Source organism: Felis catus, chromosome D2, assembly GCF_018350175.1.
Source record: "Felis catus isolate Fca126 chromosome D2, F.catus_Fca126_mat1.0, whole genome shotgun sequence".
NCBI lineage: Eukaryota > Metazoa > Chordata > Mammalia > Carnivora > Felidae > Felis > Felis catus.
In genome coordinates, this window is record NC_058378.1 from 23,533,950 (window position 1) to 23,556,623 (window position 22,674).

Sequence of the window (22,674 nt, forward strand, 5' to 3'; positions counted from 1 at the left end):
AGCAGTGTATAAAGCTATTCAAGTCTTGCAATAAGAGTTAAATGACATTTTAAGAATTCTAAAATATATTTTTGAAGACTTGGAAGAAAAATCCAAGTGCAAATGAAATGCAAACATTTTATTCAATAAATTTTGAATATACCATTTTAACTGCAATTTGGGCAGACTTTTGGAATGTTTTAGTTCAACAAGTGAGAATTACAGCTTGTGATTTGGACTTATATTCAGAGTACCTTCTTTTGTCATCTTTAAATTGATTTATTAAAGAACTGAGAAAAATTCAAAGTTTGGTAGAATATGAAACCAGGGCAATACAGAAGAGCAATTAAATCAATAGAAATTACTCTGACATCCATGAGTAACTGTAAGCCCCCAAAACTCAGATCATAACCAAAGTAGTAATCAAATAAGGGGAAGAAGTGCATTTTAAATTGAAACAATGAATAGCCTTCTGGATTGCTTGATAGTCCAATTAGTGAAGAGGAGTGAATCATATGAACACATTGTAAAAAGATTTAAATTTCTTGCATTTTTATAAAAAATACTAACATCAATGAAGATAACATCAAACCTATAATATGGCTCTACAATGAAGACATTGACACAAATTGGTTAATGAGTGCCATCCATTCAAGTAGTAAAGACTATTTTATATTGTTCACTGAAGAAGAGAACCTAAAGAGAATTTTAAACTTTGCAATTCATTTAGGAAAGGAAACTTGATACAGGTTTTCTGAAATTTGACATCAATCCTGACATGTACATGATACAACCAATAATGAATTGTGAGGCTGAAATTCCATTAACAAGCTAGAGGAAAGACTAATCTTTCCTTTCTTTCTATGGAAAATCATATTACAAAATTGTTGTCATGTGAAGAGCTGATTAGAGTAGAGTAAAATGTATTACAGGTATAAGGTCAAGCAGTTAATGATCTTTAACTTGTTTTTTTGTTTTGTGGTATTTGTAGAATTTGTCAGCTCTCTGATATATGTGATTTCTCATTACTACTTTTATCACTCTATACATTCACTTTTGTATGTAATTTTGTATCATAACTTAGTTCCAGGCTCCCCAAAACCTACTCTGGCTGCTCCTTGTCCATGGTCCTTACTGTGTACGGGAGCAGCGAGCCTTACTTTCCACAGCTAGAAGGTGATGGCTATGGTCCAGGGTGCTTGGAAAGGGTGGTGGCAGGGAAGATAGACAGAAGTAGATATCAGATAGATTTCTGAGCAGATATGACAGGACTTGCTGAAAGTGTTGGACACAAAGGGTGAGGGAGAGGAAGGAATCAAGGAGGGCCCCAGGATTCTGACTTGAACAGGCAGGTGGGTATTAACACCATTACCTGAAAGATTGGGGAAGGAGCAGGTTTAAGGGAAGGAACAAAGTTCCTTAGGACATGGTGAGTTTGTCATGATTTCCCCCACAATGCCACTCCACCTTCCTTGCTGCTTATCATATTATGCTTCATATTATAGTCACATCCACACTAGACTGTAAACTCGAGGAGGGTAAGAACTCACTTCTCTTTGTCCTCCATGAGCGTAAAATTTCTATTCAATTGAATTTAACATGTAACACACCAAACATACAAGATGCTCTACCAGAACTCAATTTAAATCACTTGAATCAAACTCATCCTACAAAAAGAAAAAAAAAATGCAAATGGATAAGAACCCAGGTTTAGAATGAAGTAGACCAGAGTTAGCACCTTAGCAGTCTCTTGCTAATTGTGGCATCTTGGAAAAATACCACATCTGCTCAGAGCCTCTTGTTTCTCATCTAGAAATGAGAATGACTCTCCTTACCTCATAGAATTATCACAAGTAAAACTGTGTATGTAAAATGCTTATCACAGTGCCTAGCACACATGAGCACTCAATAAATGGTAGGATGTGCTTGCATTTGGTTTTCTTGATAATACAAATAATGTCTGTAGCACAGACATCACAAAATCACTAGAAGTCACTAGAAAATGTTGAGAGAGAAAAGTTACACTTTCAGCATAAGAACCTATCTTAAATTATTTCAGGAAAAGATAATAGGCTTCTGCACTCTTTCAGTCCCAAAAAGGGGGAGGGGAGACTAAAAGGCACTATGAACAAAAATAGAATAAATTTACCCAATTCTTTACTGCACTATTTAACCTCTGCTTTCTTAATCATATGCACAGCAGGGGAAAGGATGTGCTAAAACAATTCATGTGTCATGAACAAAGCAGGCGCAGATTTTAGCTCAAAAATCACACTAGGAAAACCACCAGTTGGAAGTAAAGTAATAAGGCCAAATTTATTTTTTTAATTGAGTCTTGAGTTACAAGCAAGCCTTTAATTACATTAATCAAGCAGGCTTCCTTTCAGCAAAGGATGAGGGAACTGCATTGTTCTAACTTTTGCTAAAAAACTTGTTTTAAAAATTGCTAGATATTATTTGGACATATGGAAAATAAATCCTTTGATTTCTTTTTTTATTTTTTCCCATCGTTTCAATGTAGTTATAGCAAAAGACAAACATACACTTACTTCTTGGACATGACATACTCTAAATGACTATAAATCACATTTAAAAAATTTTAATGTTTATTTATTTTTGAGAGAGAGAGAGACACAGAGCATGAGCAGGGGAGAGGCAGAGAGACAGGGAGACACAGCATCTGAAGCAGGCTCCAGTCTCTGAGCTGTCAGCACAGAGCCCCACATGGGGCGCCAACTCACAAGGTGTGAGATCAAGATCATGATCTGAGCCGAAGTCAGAAGCTTAATTGACTGAGCCTCCCCCACACCCCCATCCCCCTATAAATCACATTTTAAATTTAAAATATCCAAATATTGAAAACATTAGTATTCAACAAACAGAATTTCATTTTGTTGTTAGACTTTTACATGATAATGTTTATTACCATTGCTCTGAGCTTTGAAGTTTTGATATATGTTCCCCCCAAATCCCTAAGAAAATGGGTTCTACTGATTAAATGTCAGTCAGTAGGTTACTTGCCCCACGTGACAGGTGAAAAACCTAGGCATATAAGAAATTAAATGACTTGCCCAAAGGTCATGTAGTTAATAATAAACACCAAAGCTGGGACTAAACCCAGACATGTGTGACCCCAGCTCGTCACCAACACTGTGTCATCTCTTACCCTAGAATGCTCTTCTTACATAGTGTGTTTTTGTAAATGCCATTGTGTCTGTCTTTCTGTGTGAGATTTTCTCTATCTGACCCCATCTGCTTGCTAACCCTATTTATTCTTCAAGATTTAATTCAGGCACTATCTCCCCTTCACATTTCCCCTAACTCTTCCCCTCTTCCCTTCTACTCCAATGAAGTGGCTGTCTTCCCTCTACACTTCTAGGATACCCTACATATACTTCTAATAATTATTTCATTCTACAAATTACTTTGTATGTCATCCCCACCAAGCCCCCAACCCATGCTCTAGGTTGTGACCTCTGTGAAAGTCAAGGAACATGCGTTGGTCATGTCTGAATGCCCAGGGCCTAGACAGTGCTTGGCTTTTAGTGCATGCTCAGTGAAGCTATGCTAAAAATGACTGTATATGTAAGAGTTTTAGAAACAGAGTGCCTTGTTTTCTGAAAAAAATTATGAAAGCTTTAAGGAGGAGCTGGGAGTTGAGCTGAACTTTTGAAGACATATTGGATTTATATTAACATCTTTACAGGAAATATAAAGAAACAAATTATATTTCTGTCACTGCCAGTCATACTTTGAGGATGCAATAAAATAATTAATATTTTACAGTAAGAGCCCTAAGAGTATACATTAAACGTTTTATGTTCTCTTGTCTTTAAAAATGATTATTGCCATGTAATTTACACTTTGTTTAAGTAAGTATGAAAAACATGGCATATTTTTAATCAGTGTCACGAAGCGGCACAGCAACAATTCATTTCATCTAATATTTCATAAATGAAACCTGTTTGAGCCAGGCGGATTCTTGCAGATAACTAAGGATAATCTTGGTTCTTAACCAAACGAAACTAGCCCTTCACTAGGAGGTACTCCTGTGTTGCACTGGCATATCAGCCCTCCGCATGTTAGGAGGCGCTACAGAGCCAGAGCTGAGGTCCTCAGAGACGAGATGCCATCAACCCTGGTAGGTACTCACTGTCATGCAACAATCCTAAACTAGCTCAATCTCCATCTAAGAAAAAAATACAAACACCATCTGTGTCTTAGTAAGAGAATGGAGTTAAATAAAACCACTAATTCAATTAAGTTGAAATAGAATATGACAAATGCTTGGGGAGGGAGGTACTGTGGTGTGAGTTTTCATTTCCAAATGCACACCTATATTCTGCAGACCTATATTTAAGTAGATCAACCATTTGCTACTTTTCTCTTGAATCTACATCTTGTCCTTTGAAAGAGTAGCAACATTTCAGTGCTATTCCTGTATGTATCTTCAGTAATGTTTGTCAAGGGCTTGGGAAAAAAAGACTACATAAATGTCAGTAGATATTAATATTTGGATTTTTAAAATATATTTAGCTATCGATGTGTTTTCCATAATCTATGACTAGAGTCCTATTTGTATCCCTCCAACTATAAACATTTTAAGTAAAAGTAACCATTAACAAACAATGGTATTTCTTCTGTTCTTCTTTATAATCAAATAATACGCTCAATTCCTTATAATCAATTATATGCTTCCTTATAATCAAATAATACGCTCAAATTAATAATTATGCTCAACTTCTTCAAGAATCAAATTTGTTTTAAGATATTTTTATATTCAAGTGGTTTAATGCCACTTATTCCTCTGGGTTTGGATCATTATATGAAGAGTAGATAGCTGACAGTGGTATCCACCCGCATACTCCACCATGCCCTTCCCTTCCTTGCTAGTGTCTTTGTCTGACTGATCTCCTACCTAGTACATCATTCAGTCATTCGCTAAATAAAGTATGACTAATCTTGTAGTCCCCTATTCTAGCCCAGTTGTAGCCATGTTCACATATTGTTATAATTGATTTTGTATCCCCTGCCTTCTAACTTCACCTCCAGTTATAGTTTGTAACCCTGTGAGTGCAGAAGTCCTACCTGGATAGAATGCACCCAGATCAACTGAATTGAACTGAAATCAAAATCTTACTCAAGAGGCAAAACTCTTTTTTTTTTTAATTTTTTTTAACGTTTATTTATTTTTGAGACAGAGAGAGACAGAGCATGAACGGGGAGGGGCAGAGAGAGAGGGAGACACAGAATCTGAAGCAGGCTCCAGGCTCTGAGCCATCAGCCCAGAGCCCGACGCGGGGCTGGAACTCACGGACCGGAGATCGTGACCTGAGTTGAGGTCGGACGCTTAACGGACTGAGCTACCCAGGCGCCCCGAGGCAAAACTCTTTTAAATATGTGATCTGATACAGCATACAGCTTACTAGCAGAAGGTCATAGCAAAGCCAGCAAAATGGTGTTTTAACTTTTCTCTTAAATGGTATGTCTAGATCCAGTGTATTAAAAGAGGGGACAGAGGATAATGAAACATTTGAGGTGACCTATAGCTGGTTCTCAAGTTCTCCTGAGAGAACTATGTTAAAATTCTATTTTAACTTAAAAAACAAAATTGATTTGAGGACCTCTTACCACATGCCTCATCCACTAATGCATTTTTAAGAATTAAACAAATTCCCATGTTTGGCAATGACTCATAAGGACAAGAATAGGTCAAAATGTAATGACAGTGCTACGTAACCAGTCTACAAATACAGGCCTATCCTCTTTCTGGCTCAAGCTAGCAACATTAGCCCTTCACTTTTATGTGCACTAAATTTCACTGTAGTTTTAATAATAATAACAATAAATATAATAATAAAACCTTGTTTATATAAGAGGTTCATCTAGTTAAAAATGCAGTGAGACTCATGGTACTTTATAGGACCCAATTTATACTCCCTTTGATGACTTGAAGGTGATAACTTCATGTGATTCATTGCCACCTAGTTCTGAATTTTAATAACATAATGACTCATCATGATTTTTACATTTCTTAGAGAACGAGCTTGGCTAAAACCATTGTAGTTGTTTTTACTGGGGTCATCTGAACTACGGTTCCCAGAATGCTCATGAAAGGGATGTGCTTATGTGTTCTGAACAGCCATAATCTATCATGGCTGGTGCCAGGTTGACACATTATATGAGTTTATAGTGTCAGCCCAGTGAATTAAGGCTTTGTTGTAGACCAGCTTGCTATGCAATTATTTCCAGTTCATATCATATAAATCATCACTCTTCACGTGACAATCAGCAACTTCCATATAATATTCTAAACATCCATGTTTTGCCTTAATTGTGCTGTCTGACTCTGCACCTAGAACAATGTGACAAGACTGGTACCAATAGCTTAAAAAATAAATTTCACTATCACTAGAACCTATTTAAGGAATACTCTATGTTCTCACATTTTTTGTCGAGCTATTTGGTATTTATGTTAAAATAATAGGAAATGAATTTAAATAGAAGCACTTCTGTGTCTTATCTCTGCAAACAAAAAAACATAATTTACAATAAATTAGCACAGCAGTTGTTAGTGTAGCTCAGCTTTATTTTGCAATTCTCACACCTAAGCTCACAAGTTGACACTTTTTCTGATAAGGTAATCTTTATAAGGTAGTTCTGTAGGTGATTAAATCTGACAGATGCTAGTGAGATGGTGAAGTTCAGAGATGTAGCAGCAAACGCTTTAAAAAATTCTTGCTAAAATAATAAAATGCCTTATGATATACCAGCAGAAAAATCGATCTAATAAAAGAATAAATCAGTTATAATGCTGTGCTTCTGTGTCTACAACCAAAAATAAAATTACTTTCCAATAAGCAAGTAAACAAACTGATTACAACGAATAAACTGTAAGGAAAATGGTATCCTTTAGAATAACAAATTACTGTTAAATATCATCTTCCCAGTTGTTTCTTAGTATTTGCAATCATTGCTGAGATGAACAGAAATAAAATGTTTCAAATACAACTAGAAGCTGAGGAAATAGAATGTGCCTTTTCATAACATTTTGATACTCTATCTGTTCTTCAAAACATGCCTTGAACACCAGATCCTTCAAAGGTAAAAGCTTCATCTTAGGGCAATGATGATAATCAGATGGCTGAAACTTCCAATGATACTCCAATCCAAAATCTGTTAAGGCTTAGTTGCAGACTGTATAATTAGATTAACCCAATTGGTATTATGGCTTAGTTTTGCAATTTACCTGTAATATTTGAATGGTTTCAGTCCTGGTTTCTTATTTCTAGCAGGATTTCAAAACAGTAGCTCATTGTCCTTGCTGTTTTTGATTACTTAAATGATGGTAGCTTTGCTGGAATCAATCGATATTACAATCTGTTAAAGCACTATATTACAGCATGTGCTGTTTTCTGATTTTCTTATCTAAATATCAGTTGCCTAATGTATGAAGTTCATTTATAAATACCAGGAAGTTCCCTGAATCAAGTAAATTAACATGCTGGGCCACATTCTCTGGCTTCATTAGCAACCCCTCATGCCAGGGCTGTGTTCATACAAGTGTGAAAACCAGAATGATCCTTCAAGGGCTTTCCTGTCCTGAATAATTTCTTCATCAGGGAACCGGCTACACTCACGCTTATATTCCAGTCTTACCACTACAATGTATTCATTTGGCAGGACTCCATTTAACACGAGCGCCTTTTGGAAGAATCTGACCATTAATGGGGAGGAAAATGTCAAGTCAAGGAACCAGGCTGGACGCGCAGATGAGGGGAAGTCTTAGTTATAGGTCACAGTAGAGGATTGAGGTTTGGGGCATGGGCTGGTAGCAGGGAAGAGAAACAGAAAAAAATCTTAAAATTTGGCACCCTGTATGTTAATAGCAGGGGGGGAAATGGTGATAGAATGGTCTATTGACCACAAAGATTTCCTACATTTAATTATTCAGTAAATATTTATTACTTTCTCAATATTTACCAGCCACCTGCCAGGTAATGAAGTGGGGAACAAAACAGACCAAGTCCCTACCCTACCTTTTGTTTATTGTTGTTGTAGACATAAATATGTGACATGAAAATATATATTTTAAAAAATCAAGCTTCACGCTTTTAAGCTGTTTCCACATGCCTGGCACTGTGTAAGTGATTTACACATGTTGATTTAATCTTTACAAAACCCTTGCAGTGGGGAACGACTGTTATCCCCATTCTCTAGACAAGGACAGTGGCCTTTGTTGTAGGACCAGGTATGAATAACCATCCTCTGAGAGCTGCACTTATGCCTTTTACTTGTGACAATGACTGTGTTTCAAAATAGCAGATCGTATTTTGGGGGCAAAGAATTTTAAAATGTTTGTTCAGTCTGTTTTTCACTCAAAAGAAATGAATTTGGAGTGCCTGGGTGGCTTAGTCAGTGAGGCATCTGACTCTTGGCCAGGTCATGATCTCATGGTTCATGGGTCTGGGTCCCACATTGGGCTCTGTGCTGACAAGGTGGCCTGCTTGGGCTTCTCTCTCTCCCTGTCTCTCTCTGCCCCTTTCTCTCTCTCTCCTTCTCAAAATAAATAAATAGACATTTAAAAAATAATGATTCAAACTGAAAACAGGTGTCTAAAATCTATAAGACAGCACAAACACTATAGTCCCTATAGGACAGCTGTTGAGATAAAGCCAATGCACCACTTGGGCTCTGCTAGAAGAGTAACTTGGTACAGTTGTCTAATTCCTTTTATGAAATGGATGGGACTGATCAGGAATTAGAGCCACAGGATGGACAATGAAACTCATCCACAAGAGAACTAATATCTCATTCACCCAGGTTTGACTTTAAAATTATATCAGCCATGAAAATTATTTCACTGCCTTCTGTTGTGAGTAATCGGACTATATTTAATTTTAATCATTAAAATGTAAAAATAATAAAAGCCACCAAAATAGTCTATAGTCAATTTTCTGATAAAGCAAATTTGTTTTTTCCTCCATTTGTGATTTAAATGGCCTCCAGAAAGTTTTTTGGAACTAAGTGTTAATTAAAAATATGGAAATGGATTTAAAGCACATTACAGCACACAGTGGAAGAATAATCACAAGAGATTTGTTCACATAACCATACTCATTTCTCAATGTGTTTTTAACTGTCTATGTTATTGGTTGCTTTTCTGCATATGCCTGTTCCTAGAAAAAACTGTGATTCCAAAGAAAACAGTAATTACAATTACAACAAATGAGACAAAATGCTATTTGAGCAGGAACATGCAGTTTTCGTCACCAAAAGCAAACCGATGCTCGTATACTTTCCTGCTTACAGAAATGAATTAAGCATGTTCTCAAATTTCTTAATAAGCCAAATGCCTTTTATATCTTGCCATCTTAAAAAAAAATAAATCCTCCATATCTTTTGTTGAGTATTTTGGAACTGTGCACAGTAGGACTGTGAGGAACCAGAGAACAAACTCTTTCTGAAATTCCCTGAGAACTTATACTTTCAGATCCCTAGTGTGTATATATCATTTTACTTGTCTGAACACATTTTTTCACCTGTAAACCAGAGAGAATCATTTTTGGGACAATACACACACACACACACACACACACACACACACACGGGATTCCACTCGCCACCAAGGGTTGGGTGCATGGGCTTTGGAGCCAAAGAGATGTGGGTTCAAGTTCTGACGAATTTGTCATTCTCTAGTTGTGTGACCTTGACTGAGTTACTTAACACTGTGAGTTTTACGTTCTTCATCCAAAATATGAGTTCAATAAAACCTCTCCTCACAATGTAGTATGAATTGAAGTACCTAATATTTATAGTGTGCTTTCTAACTAGTCCCATTCCAAACTCAGAGTAGATTCCCAATAAACAAGAGCTTCTTTTCTTCATCATCAATGTTCATTTTACTGCTTGGTGACCAGTGCTGCCACAACTCCACTGGGTTCAATTCACAGTACTTGGGGGATTGGGGATGCCGGTGGGTGGCCTATGAAAAGCAATGTGAATCATGGGAGCCTGGAGTTGGGCAACTCAGAAAACTTAAGGATTTTCTGACGGTACATCCATCAGGAGCTATGCGGGGGAAGTGGTATCTCTGATGAATGATTTAGAATTTTAAACTATGCTGTGTAAAACAACCATTAGTCAGTTTAAACAATGCAATCCAGTCAGTGAGAGCTTGTTTTGTCGTTTGGCATTATGATAATCAAACAAATACCCAGGACTCCGTTCATAACTGAGAAATACAGGTATTGCACAGATGCAACAACAAACCATTAGATTTCCTTCTCCAAGTGGCATAATTTTTCATGACAAACTTTTAAACTGAATCATAGCACATCAAACAAATTCGCAACCCTGAAAACTTTTTTTTATTTTTTTATTACATGTCTTTATTTTTGAGAGGCAGAGAAAGACGCAAGTGGGGGAGAGACAGAGAGAAAAGGAGACACAGAATCCGAAGCAGGCTTCAGGTTCTGAGTTGTCAGCACAGACCCTGATGAGGGGCTGGAACTCACGAACCATGAGATCATAACCTGAGCTGAAGTCCGATGCTCAACTGAGCCACTCAGGCACCCCAGCCCTGAAAACTCTTAAATGAAATGTTACCCTAATGTAGTACCTAACACCTAACGAATGCCATCTTCGTACAAAGACCTGAGCTACTGTCTCAAGATGAATGGCATGGTCTATACCCTCAAGTTGTTTCCACAAAGTGGTGGGAGATATCTCATGCATGGCTATAACTCAAAGTACAAGGTAACAAGTACTGTACAAGGGGAACAAACAAAAAACTCTGAAGCACAAGGGGATCAAGAAAAACTCCACTGAGGTGAATGAGCTAACCTGGAAGGGCAAATGGAATATTGACTAGCTTGGATGAGGAAGAAATGCCCTCCCAGCAAAGAGGGCAGCACAAGCAAGACTCACTTCTGGGAAAGGACCCCCACCCATGATGTCTGGCTAGCTGGCTCACTCTTTTCATACAGCGAATATTTATTGAGCACCCACTATGTTGTAGCAGCATGCTTAGTGGGAAAGTAGGGAGTAATCCAGTATGGCTGGAGCTCAGGATCTCTAAAGGCAAGATCTTGGATCTGGAGGCTACATGGTAGGAATGCTAAGAAGAAGAAGGAAGAAGGTGTGACAGATATCCGAAGGTGCCCCCAACACCTGATTGAATGGTAGGGCTAAGGGAGAGGGAATGACTGAAGACAATCTCAAAATTTTGAGTCCTGAGACCAAGAAAATGGTGATGTCATTGAGACATAAAGAAAATGAAGGAGAAACAGGTTTGCAGGAGATAATTAAGTAGAAATAAATGGACAAGCTGCAACCTGTATAAGATTCCATTAAGTACGAAGACTGTAATCCAAATAGTCTCCAACTTTGTGACAGAAAAATACTGAATCTGAGGATCTGCACAGGCTGGCAACTTTGAGTCTTGTGTAAATAGAGAAAAGGCCACTTGAAGTTTAGTAACATAGGATACAGCATCTGTGACTGAACTAGAGATGACCTAGTCTAACCCCCTAATTTTACAAATAAAGAAAACATGTTCCCGAGATACTCTCTACTGAGGGACAGATCCAGTCCAAGGCTCTGACTGTGCATGTAAAGGGAAAAAAATCCAGATTGCTAAAACACTCAAATCTGGAATACAAACACCACCTAAGATTTTCAGAGTTGCTATTATTTCAGTTTGTTTTTAACAGAGTATAGGTGAAAGGGCCTTTTTGAAAAAAATCGATTGCTGTATGTGCCATTGTCCACAAAATCAGTCTTGTAGTTAATTTCCAAGAATTTAGATTCCGTGAAAAGCCTCGGAAACTTAGAGGGCCTAGAGCTCTTCCTGGGAAGGAAAGACAAGACTCTTGTTCAGTTACTGAAATAATGACACCCCCATGTATATAACAATGGACTGCCCTGCATGGAAGGAAGGGCCGGGGTGCTCCCTGAGAGAGCTTTGTTTCTAAATGCCAGGCCCACAAGAGTAATCAGCAGCACTTCCCTCCTAAGCAAGAAAAGCCTGACCCGCTGATCACAGAGGAATGACTATAGCAGTTAAAGAATCAGTTAATGGAGATTTAAAAAAGGGGGGTGGGGTGGGTGAAGGGAGCTAAGCTGAGGGGGAAATATTTATAACTGTGACAACATGTTTCCTTGTAATAATTTATGAGCCCACTGGAGAAAAAGGAAACACACAAACTATGAATAAAATATCCAAAATGTAAACATCATGCCTTCTGTGAATTTTCTTTAGTTAAAAATTAAGGTTGAGGTTGACTAAAGTAAATGACTACATTTTCATGGTCTCTTATTTCCTTGATGCTGAGGGTTACCAACTGATTTACAACTTCCTGGGTTGTTTTTTAATCTATATTTGTCAGCACATTTTTAATGTCAGATTACTTAAAATAGACATCTTGAGTCCAAGAGGTCAGAAATAATACTATTATGTTGACTTCTCTAAAGATTTCAGAATACTTTACAGATATTCTCATTTAGCCTAAAAAAGCTTTATATTTCTAAATGAAATTAATTTCAGTATAGTGTTAAGAAGGGTTTTTTGTTTGTTTTGGTTTGTTTTGGGGGGTTTTGTTTTGTTTTGTTGTTTTGCTTACAACCCTTGATGACTTCAGGACTGAAGTGCAAGTCAATCGGTATGCTTTGAAGTTAAATAAATTACGTGGATAGCTTTATCCAAATAGTTTCAGCCTCCTCTTACTCAGGTAGTTTAAACTGTGAAAATAACAGGAAGTCCGTGAAAAGAAAAAGACTAGCACCAAGGACTTAGGGTTCCTTCATTTATTGTAGTTTCCCTTCTAACCATTATAATTTATTATCTCCTATAATTTCTGTAAATTACAGGTACTTGTTCAAAAAGAATATTCTCAAATATAAAAGCCATGCAATAGTTTTGTCTTCACAGAAGTTATCATACAATGTAATTAAAATGCAACATATATAAAATCAATTTTTAAAATTTATATTTGAAAATTCAAAACAAGCTTTCCACAAAGATAATTGCATAATCATCTTTATTATGCTAATTTACAGATACTGATACTTAATTTCAAATTCTTAGAATAGGAGATAATTTAGAGTATTTCCTCAATTTTAAATAATAAAAACCATCAAACTTTACATGGAACACCAAGATAAAACCAAAACAAATTTATCCATGATCAGAACTTTTTGAAATACTTTATACTGAATTCAAGGATATGCGTTTTAACGTATAAGCTAAGCAAATATACTGAGTGGCTTTTAAAAAATACTTTTGAAAAGCATTAGTTATTTTCCAACTATATCTAATAGAACCAGCCAGACTTTCGCTCTCTGACCCTTAGGAAGTCACAAGATAAGGTCAATCTAAGAATCAGAAGTACAGTGTTGAACTTAGCAGGTTCAAGAGCTCCAGTGTTTCAATTTTCACAAGAAGGACATGCTAAAAATGTGTCCTATGTGCCCTAACTCTTTACTTTTGATGAAATCTGTTAAAGGAAATCTTTCTGAAATGAACTCAGTCTGGACAACCACAGACCACATCGGTTGCTGAGAAACAAAAGGTGAAAAGAATGATAAATGGGGTCAGGGGTTGAGGGGGGTGGGGTGGGTGGGTGGGGGAGAAGCAGATTTTCTACTTTTGAAAGTTAGATGTAAACATTCTCCTTTTCTAAATAGGTGTCTTGCTGTAGTCCTGAGCGTGCCACACAACAAAGAAGTATGTCATGCTATCTAGGTCTCCAGAGAGAAGTTATTTGGGTCCAAGGAATTCTTCAAATAAGATGGCATTGGATATGTGTTTGGTAATTTAAAGGCTGTGACTATTTAGAAACAGGGTGATGGCATGTACTTATTAACAAATTCTTCTGAGTTAGCTGGACTCTTTGGGCAATGTGAACAATTACATATAGACATAGCATGGACCAGTACTCTTAATATGGTTACTCTACTCTTTCAGTTCTGGCTTTAGAAAAATGATCCTTTCAATAATAACAGTAATTATAAATAATAATAATACACCTTTGGGTTTAATAATACTTTCCCTTTGAAGAACTCCCAGAATTTTCATCCACATTACCTAATTTGTGTATGAAACAATTCAACGAAGTAGCCAGGTAGCAATTATCATTATCCTACTTTTACAGATAAACAAACTGAGGCCTAGGGATTTTCTTAGCATCACACAATTAGGAATAGAGCCAAGTCTAAAGCCTGTAATTCAGTGGTCTATCTTCCAGATTATTGCCATCTTTAGAAAATATCTGGGTATCTGAAGAATTGTTCTATCCCTCAGGAAATGTTTATGCTACAGCCAGATCAAAACATCTTTTTCTTTTAAATTGCATTTACATTATGAGAAGGTACTTTTTTTTCCAAATTCATTAGAGAGGATTTTGCTGTCAGAGGTCATTAAGATAGGAGTACTCAGATTTCTTTTCAAATTGTAATGTTGGCCTTAAGCAGAACTATGGCTTGGAAATGCTAAAGATGTCTAAAATATTCTGGAATCAGTTCCTTTAGTTATTTAACTTTAAAAAAAAATTTCAAGCCCAAGTTAAACAAGATCAAATCAGGGGATATAAATAAAAATGGGCACAAGGTGTTAACTCAAGTGTCCTAGCCAGACTGCAATTTGGTTTACTGCAGCCTGCCAACTTAAATTCCTCCTTGCAGCTTCAGCTGGAATGGGTAGTCTTCATTTCCTGTCCTAACTTGTCCTGTGTCACCCATCACCGTTCAGGTGATTAGCGTGTGGATCTGGTGGTCTCAAAGCTCTATTAAGTTATAGATGTTCAAACTGCCAGTATGTTGTGGATAAAAATAGAAGTTGCTATTAGATGTCTATTCATACCCTGCAGAAGCCTGGCAACATTTTGAACCTTTTCAAAATGTAAATACTGCATATTAAGCACAGGAAAGAAAATTAATGTGCTGCATTTGCAAATTTATTTCCAAGTCAAAAATGCAAAGGGGAGGAGGGCTCTTGTAGCAGAATTGATATTCTACATTTACAGGGTATATTAAGAAGTTTGTAATGGCCTGAACACAAAAGAAAACACTTTAGAAATGGATTAATTGAAGTTTCTCTGATAATCTTAGCTTGTGAATTTCCTCTCTTTTGATTTCAAATTTATGGCCTCAGTATGACATTACCAGAGTTTATTGCATTTTACAGGTGGCATTCATATGTTGTTACTTTTTGTGTAGTATATTGTGGGCAATGGGTTACGATTTTTGTTAAAAATTTCCAGAACCACACATGTACCACTTCATTAGACTTGCAAATGAGTAATGCCTTTTTTCAAGGGGAGAAAATAGTTAAAACATTACAGGAATTTTTGTGCCTTTTCTCCTTAGTTAGTATTGGGAAATGTGTGCAATAAAGTTTGCTTTTTGAAACTTTGACATTTTGTAGTAAGTTTTGATTTACATATGAAGTCATCATCTGACAATTTGAAACAAATGTCTTTTTAAAGCATACCAGTTTTTTGTATGTATTTCTATCGCTCAGAAAAGGCTTAACAGATTTATCTTGCTTCCTGCCATTCAAAACAGTGGAAAGTTTTCATTTCAATGACATTTTTTAATATCTTGAATAATTTAATAATTGTATTTAATAATTTAATAATTGCCACCTTGATCATAGATTTCATCAGTACAAACACTACCCACAAATCATCTACCCTTTTTTGCCAATGGAAAACAATAAAAGAGTAAAATAAGTAACAATAAAAACAATAAAAAACAACAATAACAAAAACAAATAAATAGCAAAAACAATTAACCAGAGTTGATACTATCAATGATGTTAACACACAAAGTAGAAAAAGAAAGCAGGAAGTAATGCAGTTTTCAGATAAAATTTTTATACTTTTTCTCAGACATAGTAAAGATCTGAAGCAGATTTTAATTCCTGTCAGCATTTTGTAAACCTAAACTGTCCCTGTACTTAGTTCCAAGGGGGTTCAAAATTCCTATCATTTATTCCCATGATGGATGTCCATTTCATACTGAATATGTAAAGTCTTAAAAGTATTCTAGTGATTTCATTTGGCTTGTAAAGTAAAGATCTTGGATTTTTTAAAACCTACATAATGTTCAGCGATGAAATTTTGTACTTACGAGTATTAAATTATGCCAAAAAACCATTTACTTGATATTCTTTAAATACCATAGTACAATTCCACTAAAGCTCAGATTGTAAACCATCTTAAATAATGCTAATGCAGTATGCACATAATGAACAATATAACTAACTTAAGTTAATTTTCATGTAACAGATAACATCTGGGGAAATGTATAGTGGTAAGTTATGCAAAACTAATTTTCTAGCGACCACATCTGTAGATGTTATTTATTGTATGTTCACTTAACAGTCCATTATTCTGTTTAGAAATCTATTCTCTTCTTTATTAGAGCTTTTAATGTACTCACCTTGGTTCAAATGGTCTGCTCATTATCAGAAAAAATATAAATGGCATTCACATGGAACAACATGATTGTTTTTATTATATCCATTTGTGTGCAAGCATTCAAAAATGGCAAGAGAAACACATTTATTGCTTTACATTCAAAGTAATATTTAGGGGGTATTTGAAAGTCAAGCAAAACCAATCATTTGGCCAAATGGATGTATGTGTATAATCAGAAACTCCTGATTTTTAATCTCAGCATTAGGCCTCAGGCAAGTCACTTAAAGTCTTTTCCTTTGTTTCTTGATCTGAAGATTATGGGTGCTATTCTCTTATAGAAGAAGAAAGGGTGTTGCTAACACAGGGTACCAAAGAGGAGTGTTTTTTTAATAAACACACTTGATCTTTCTTCTGTTTTTATTTTTTGAGGTTTAAGAGGTAACGTATTAGACTTTTGAGGAAAAAAAATATGAGACAATTACAATGCTACAGGAATGTATAAAAATAGTTATAAAACTAGCTTTATTTAATTTGCTTCAACTATTCATAGACTTGAGGAAATTATAACGTTCTTTCAGAAAATCTAACTTAATAAAGCTGACCATGTCTTTCTGTTTTAAATAGATTTTATTACAGAACCAGTGATGTTGTAAAACATGAGGTTTTGTTAAAAAAAAAAAATACAAAGGCCTAATTGTATTTTTTTAAGAAAGTATTGCATCAGACGGTTTCATTTAAACATATTTGCTGGCTCTGTGCTCTCACCACAATTATTGATTCTAATTTTCCTTAAACTTGTTTTTGAAAAAGACTACTTAGTGGGGGGAAAAATCACTATGATGCTTCTGGTATTATGTTTATTTCAAACTATATATTTGACAGTACGTTTCTTATTATTAATGAAATGACTTTATATTTACTCCCATCTGAAACCGGACTTTTCTTTCCTTTACAGTGTTTTTACTAACACAGCCAAATGTAACTCTTTGTGAAAGAGAAAAATGTAGCTGTGATTTGATTCGTTGATAGTATGCAAGACACTCTGAAGAAGAGAAATTCTCACCCCCAGTTTTTGTGCAGGAATTAAATCAAATGAATTCCCGTATGAGCTATATTCATAAAAATCAAGCAAAAGAGGTTCTTGAGATAAACAGGAGCTTCACTCCACCAAAAAAGTAATAATGTAGAGCTGGGAGTGACCCAAGTTCCCAAGTGTGTGCCCAGTGCGCACACACACACACACACACACACAACCAGTGCCAGAGACCAGGAAGACTGGTAGTTGGCAGGTATTTTGGATGAGCCATATAAAGAAATGCAGACCAAGGGGATGTGAGGGATGGAGTGAAAAAACTGAGCACCCGTATCTGCTTGCAGTTATGTGTATGATCCGATGGAAGGAAGGGCACAGGGGGGCAGGGGGAAGAATTTGCTACCACCAGGATGCAGGGGTGACCTACTGAGAACTTCCACCAAGGGGTGAGAGAAAATTAGCAGAAAGCCCTACCTGTGTGTAGAAAAGCAGAGCTGTAAGACATATTTAGCAAGAGCAACAAAATAAAATTCTGTTTCATGAAAAGAAATGTTTTACTTTGCAGATTACCTCATGCTTTCTTTCTCAGTGCTTACAGTAAACTCAGGAAACCCCATTCAGTTCCTTTCTCTCCTCTTTCCAATGTCTAACTCAACTCCACTTCCCCCAAATTCCTATTCCTCACCTTCTGTTAGAGTCTATACTACTAAATAAATACCTCATCATCTGCCCTTGTCTCTGGATTCCCATGTGCAACTTATTTATTTTACCTGTAATGTTGCAAAGGACACTAAAATATATTTAGCTGTTTCATTTTCCTAGTTTGGGCAAATAAAGAGCAATGTAAGGTTTGGGAGGATGAAAAACAAGCATGATGAAAAAAGGTACAAATAATTTTGTGGGAAGATGAAAATGCTTGTACATCCCATTTGGGGGGAAAAAATCACGTATAAACATGACGAGAGAAAAGAATTGCTCTGATATTTTTTTTGTATTCTATATTGATTAACCTTTAGTCAATTTGAGATGAAAATCTGGTGAACAACAATATAAGATGTCACCTAACAGAAGAGATTAAGCAATTGATAATCTCAATAATTTCCAAGTATGGTGGCATGATGACGTGCATACTGAAAACCACATGGGCCAAGAAGTTGGCACAGAGGGTCTAAATCCCCGTCCTGTCACTAGTAATGAGTTGACCATAAGACAATCATTTAATTGCTTGGTTTCTAAATTGCCTTGACTATAAAGTTTTAACACTTCTGTCCTTCTATATATCTATACAAACTAGCAACTTCTTATAAAATTGAATTAAAATTAATAATATGAATTCAATGCAAACATATGGGGATGGCTAGATAATAGCTTAGCTTCCGAGACCTTCCCAAACCTATCGTAATAAATAATAGTATTAATATTCAAATGATGAAATATTATAACACGTAAGTTATACATTATTACATTATTACATATTTAACAGGTAAGTTAACATGAACTATTGTGGAGAAGTCAGAAATTAATGTATGATGACTTCAGATTTTCCAGGTCCCATAGGATGGTGAATATTTGGTGATACTCTGCATTTCTAGAGTTTTGTCTTTAAACTTGTATGCTCAGGGTCTGAGTTTGTCAGCAGACAGTGGGTGACTTCACCTCAGGGCTTCAAAAATGAGCTCGTGAGAGCTTACTATACAAACTAGAACATCAATGTACTGATTTACAGTGAAGAATGTAATAGGCATGAAAATCAAAGCACTCAACTGAGCATGTCTTTACAGATCAATTGAGATGGGAAGTCAAATTGTGATCAAAACGTTGCTTGTCAAACATGGAATCAGAACAAAAGGAACTAATTAAATGATTCAGATGTTTGATCCCATCAGTACCTCATCTCTTTCTAACCTCCAAGTCAGGGTGGAATGGACACTGCCTAAGTTGACTTCTTTGACTCCTGTTTTTCATTTCTGCTGTTGACCACCCATCACCTTCCCTGAAATTTGCACATTTGCTAGAATTATTCAATGCTCACGGTGAAGTCTTGTCTTGTCCCCAGTGTTTTTGGTTGATTTTGCAAATCCCCCCTGACTTACAGTGTGCTGGCTTTTATACATTAACCTTTAGAGCCTTTATTGTCCTCATCACGAAGTTCTTGGTGGCCACTTTGTTATTGCCCCCAAGAACAGCCGCACTCTGCTGAGTAACATCAATCACCACTAGGCTGTCATTGGGTGTTTCAAGAACCCAACCTCTGCCAGAACTGGATAAGGCATGCAGAAGATCTAAAACATGGTTTCCTTCAGAGAGCTTGTAGGCAGCACGAAGGACACACTGACACATAAAACAGTTAAAGATCAAGGCAGTATAAAATAAAGTTCTAACCACATAGTATAGAAAGAGAATAAGACAGTGGGAAGAATAAAATGCTAATTATAAGATACAGAGATACAGAGACTAAAAAGCAATAGAGAACTAACAGGGCAGCGGTGTCAAGAATTCAGAGGAGATAGCACTTAAAATATAATAGAATTGGAACTATATAAATATATATTTAATATATAAATATTATATATTTATAAATATAAATATAAATATTATATATTATATGTGTAGTTATATTAATTATATATAATTATATATTAAATCTCATATACTTTTAATTAATTTGATTACCTATTATATATGTTATATAATATATGCTATGTATTATATATTATATATTCATTATAATATATAGAGAGAAATTAATGGATTGGCCAAAACTGTGGTTACTCACCAAAGGCTTTGTCATGATACAGTTCTTTTCTTCCCCTCCAGCAAATGATAGAGGTTGTCAAGCCTTCAGGTGGTCTCCTCCCAGATCCTCTAGAAGAAGGAATCTCATTTGACATTTATTCAACATTCATAGAACCACCCCCAACATTGGATGCAGAAGTGAAGGTATGTTTCCTTTTGTCTCCTAATTCACCTTATCTCAGTGTTATAGTCTCTAAGGCAGGAGGAAAGAAAGCAAATGCTCTTCCATTTTCTTTCCCCTCTGATTTTTCCTAGCTCAATACAAATACTTCTTTTAGGGTTGCTTCACAGATGGGCCAGATGAGAACGGTTTAGCAATTTTAATCTCTCCTTCTCCAGCCTCCCCAGTCTCCACCTCCACTTTCCTAAGAGTAAGCACTGATTGCCACCGTGACTTGATCTGTCAAGATGCTCATGAATAATGAAAATGCAGGATAATAGCAAATCAAATTCTCCTTCGAGACTGGCATCATTCCTTGTAGAAAAGTACCCAAGAGAACTTGAGGTTACATATAGATCACTGAATGCTCCTGAAATCACTTGAGTGTTGTTCTCTTTTGATATTCCAGGGGTTGGATCCAGAACAAGTCCCTGAGGAATTCCAGTCAGAAGCCAACATTTCCGATGCGGATCCTTTAGTGGGTTTCACCATTGAAGATATAAAATCAGTGCTGGGTCAAGTCACAGATGATATTTTAATCGGCATTCAGGTACTCAGCCTTGATAGCGTGCTCACTTACTTTATTATTATTGGTTAATTAGGCAACCTCCACCTTAGGTCTGTAAATATTATCCACACTCTGCTAACAAGAGCGATGCTTAATGATGGAGGACCTCAGTTCAACATCTCCACATAATTCTCAGTTGAGTCATCGGAGATTCCAGAAGATCACAAAACAGATTCACTAACAGCACCTAGTGTGCTGTGTGTTGCCAGTTTACAAAGTCATCTGGCACTGAAACCGAAAAAATAACATGGTAAAGACTTAGTGCCTGTCACACTGTAAACATTGCTCCTGCAAGAGTAAATGGAGTACATTGCTAACAGTAAACACTGATTCTTCAGGAAGTCTTCTCACCAAATTTCTAACGAGAGGTTTTCAAATCTTTCTCTCAGATACTCTCAGATACTCTCAGAGGTTACTCTCTGAGAGAGGTTTTCTCTCAGATACTTTGTTCCATTTTACATATCACTAATAAGCAATTTACACCAAAGGCTGCATGGAAATAGTGATGGAACAGCCGTCCTGGTAGCAACTGTCAATGATGTATCCGTCAGTTCAACTCTGTGCGTGGATATTTTTCCTGTCCAAGAAAACAAAGCAAACCAAGACAAAAACCACTTCTACCTCAACACAAAGGCTTGCATCATTTTCCAGGCAAAATGATTAACCAAGTGAATTGCAAATTTGAAGAAGATTTATAATTTCTTATAGAAATGACTATGAATCAATAGAACAATATACTACATGTTTCAAATATTAATGCATCTCAGGGAAAGATTTAATTGTTATCTGAACATGAGACTATATATAAAAAGCATACTGTATTAACAACTAATTTAGAAAGAGCAAAAGATTAGTTAGCTTGGCATAAGCATACCTTGTTACTTGTTAATCATCAAATGTTAATGCACTATTTATGTGAACGTTTAATGATTTGATATGAACAGAATCAGCCAAAGTCCTCGGCTTAATAAGGGGTGTTTAGTGTTTACCAGAAATAGTGGTAGAACACGTTTCACACAAAGCTTTATTGTTAACAACCCCATGAATGTAATAGCTGGTTACTGTGTGGAAGGGCAGAGTGCAGTTGAAATAAACTGAGTTCAGAACATATCTCCTTTATAGATTTGATAACATTTCATCTAAATATAGTTTATGTATAATCATGGCCCTGGGCTCCTTTGCCATCCTACAGCTCTGAAATTATTGCTGAGGAACTACTAGACAGTAATAGAATTGTTTGCAGGCCCCCAAATTGAAAACATCTTTACCGAGGCCATGTTCCATGGAGTGAGCAGTGTATTTTTAACTATTCATTGACTTTTTTTTTTTTTTTTTTTACTGTTAGTGTTTGTAGCATTTATATCACTCCTCTGTAACAGAGAGAGTATGATTGCTATATGTGCGTGTTATTGTCCCTTTGGCCTGAAGCCAACCTTGCCAGGCCTGGATGTTCATTAGCTGGTTCATCCCAGTGTGATTAGACATAGAAAGAACGTGGACGAGGTGTGGGAGGTGCGGATCCTTTAGGTGCCACAACCATTTCCATTTTCAGTGTATTCACGGACATTAGCCTGGGCCAATTACTGCCAATTTTTCAATAAAATGGCTTGGTGATGTGGATTTACACAATGTCTCAAGATAACAAACCCCTTTATGTATTTTCGCTTAATAATCCTCATAAACTACATGAGAATTAGCCAGGCACTTCCCTGATAAA

At 36.2% G+C, this 22,674-nt stretch overlaps 1 protein-coding gene across 1 annotated transcript in view; it reads left to right on the forward strand.

Moving 5' to 3' along the window:
* Positions 1 to 22,674, forward strand: part of CABCOCO1 (ciliary associated calcium binding coiled-coil 1) — a 120,496-nt gene that overhangs the window by 92,610 nt on the left and 5,212 nt on the right. Inside the window, exons 6-7 of the mRNA XM_023240481.2 lie at positions 20,251 to 20,373; positions 20,799 to 20,939. Coding sequence (XP_023096249.2) covers positions 20,251 to 20,373; positions 20,799 to 20,939 — 264 coding nt within the window. The remainder of the gene's footprint in view (positions 1 to 20,250; positions 20,374 to 20,798; positions 20,940 to 22,674) is intronic.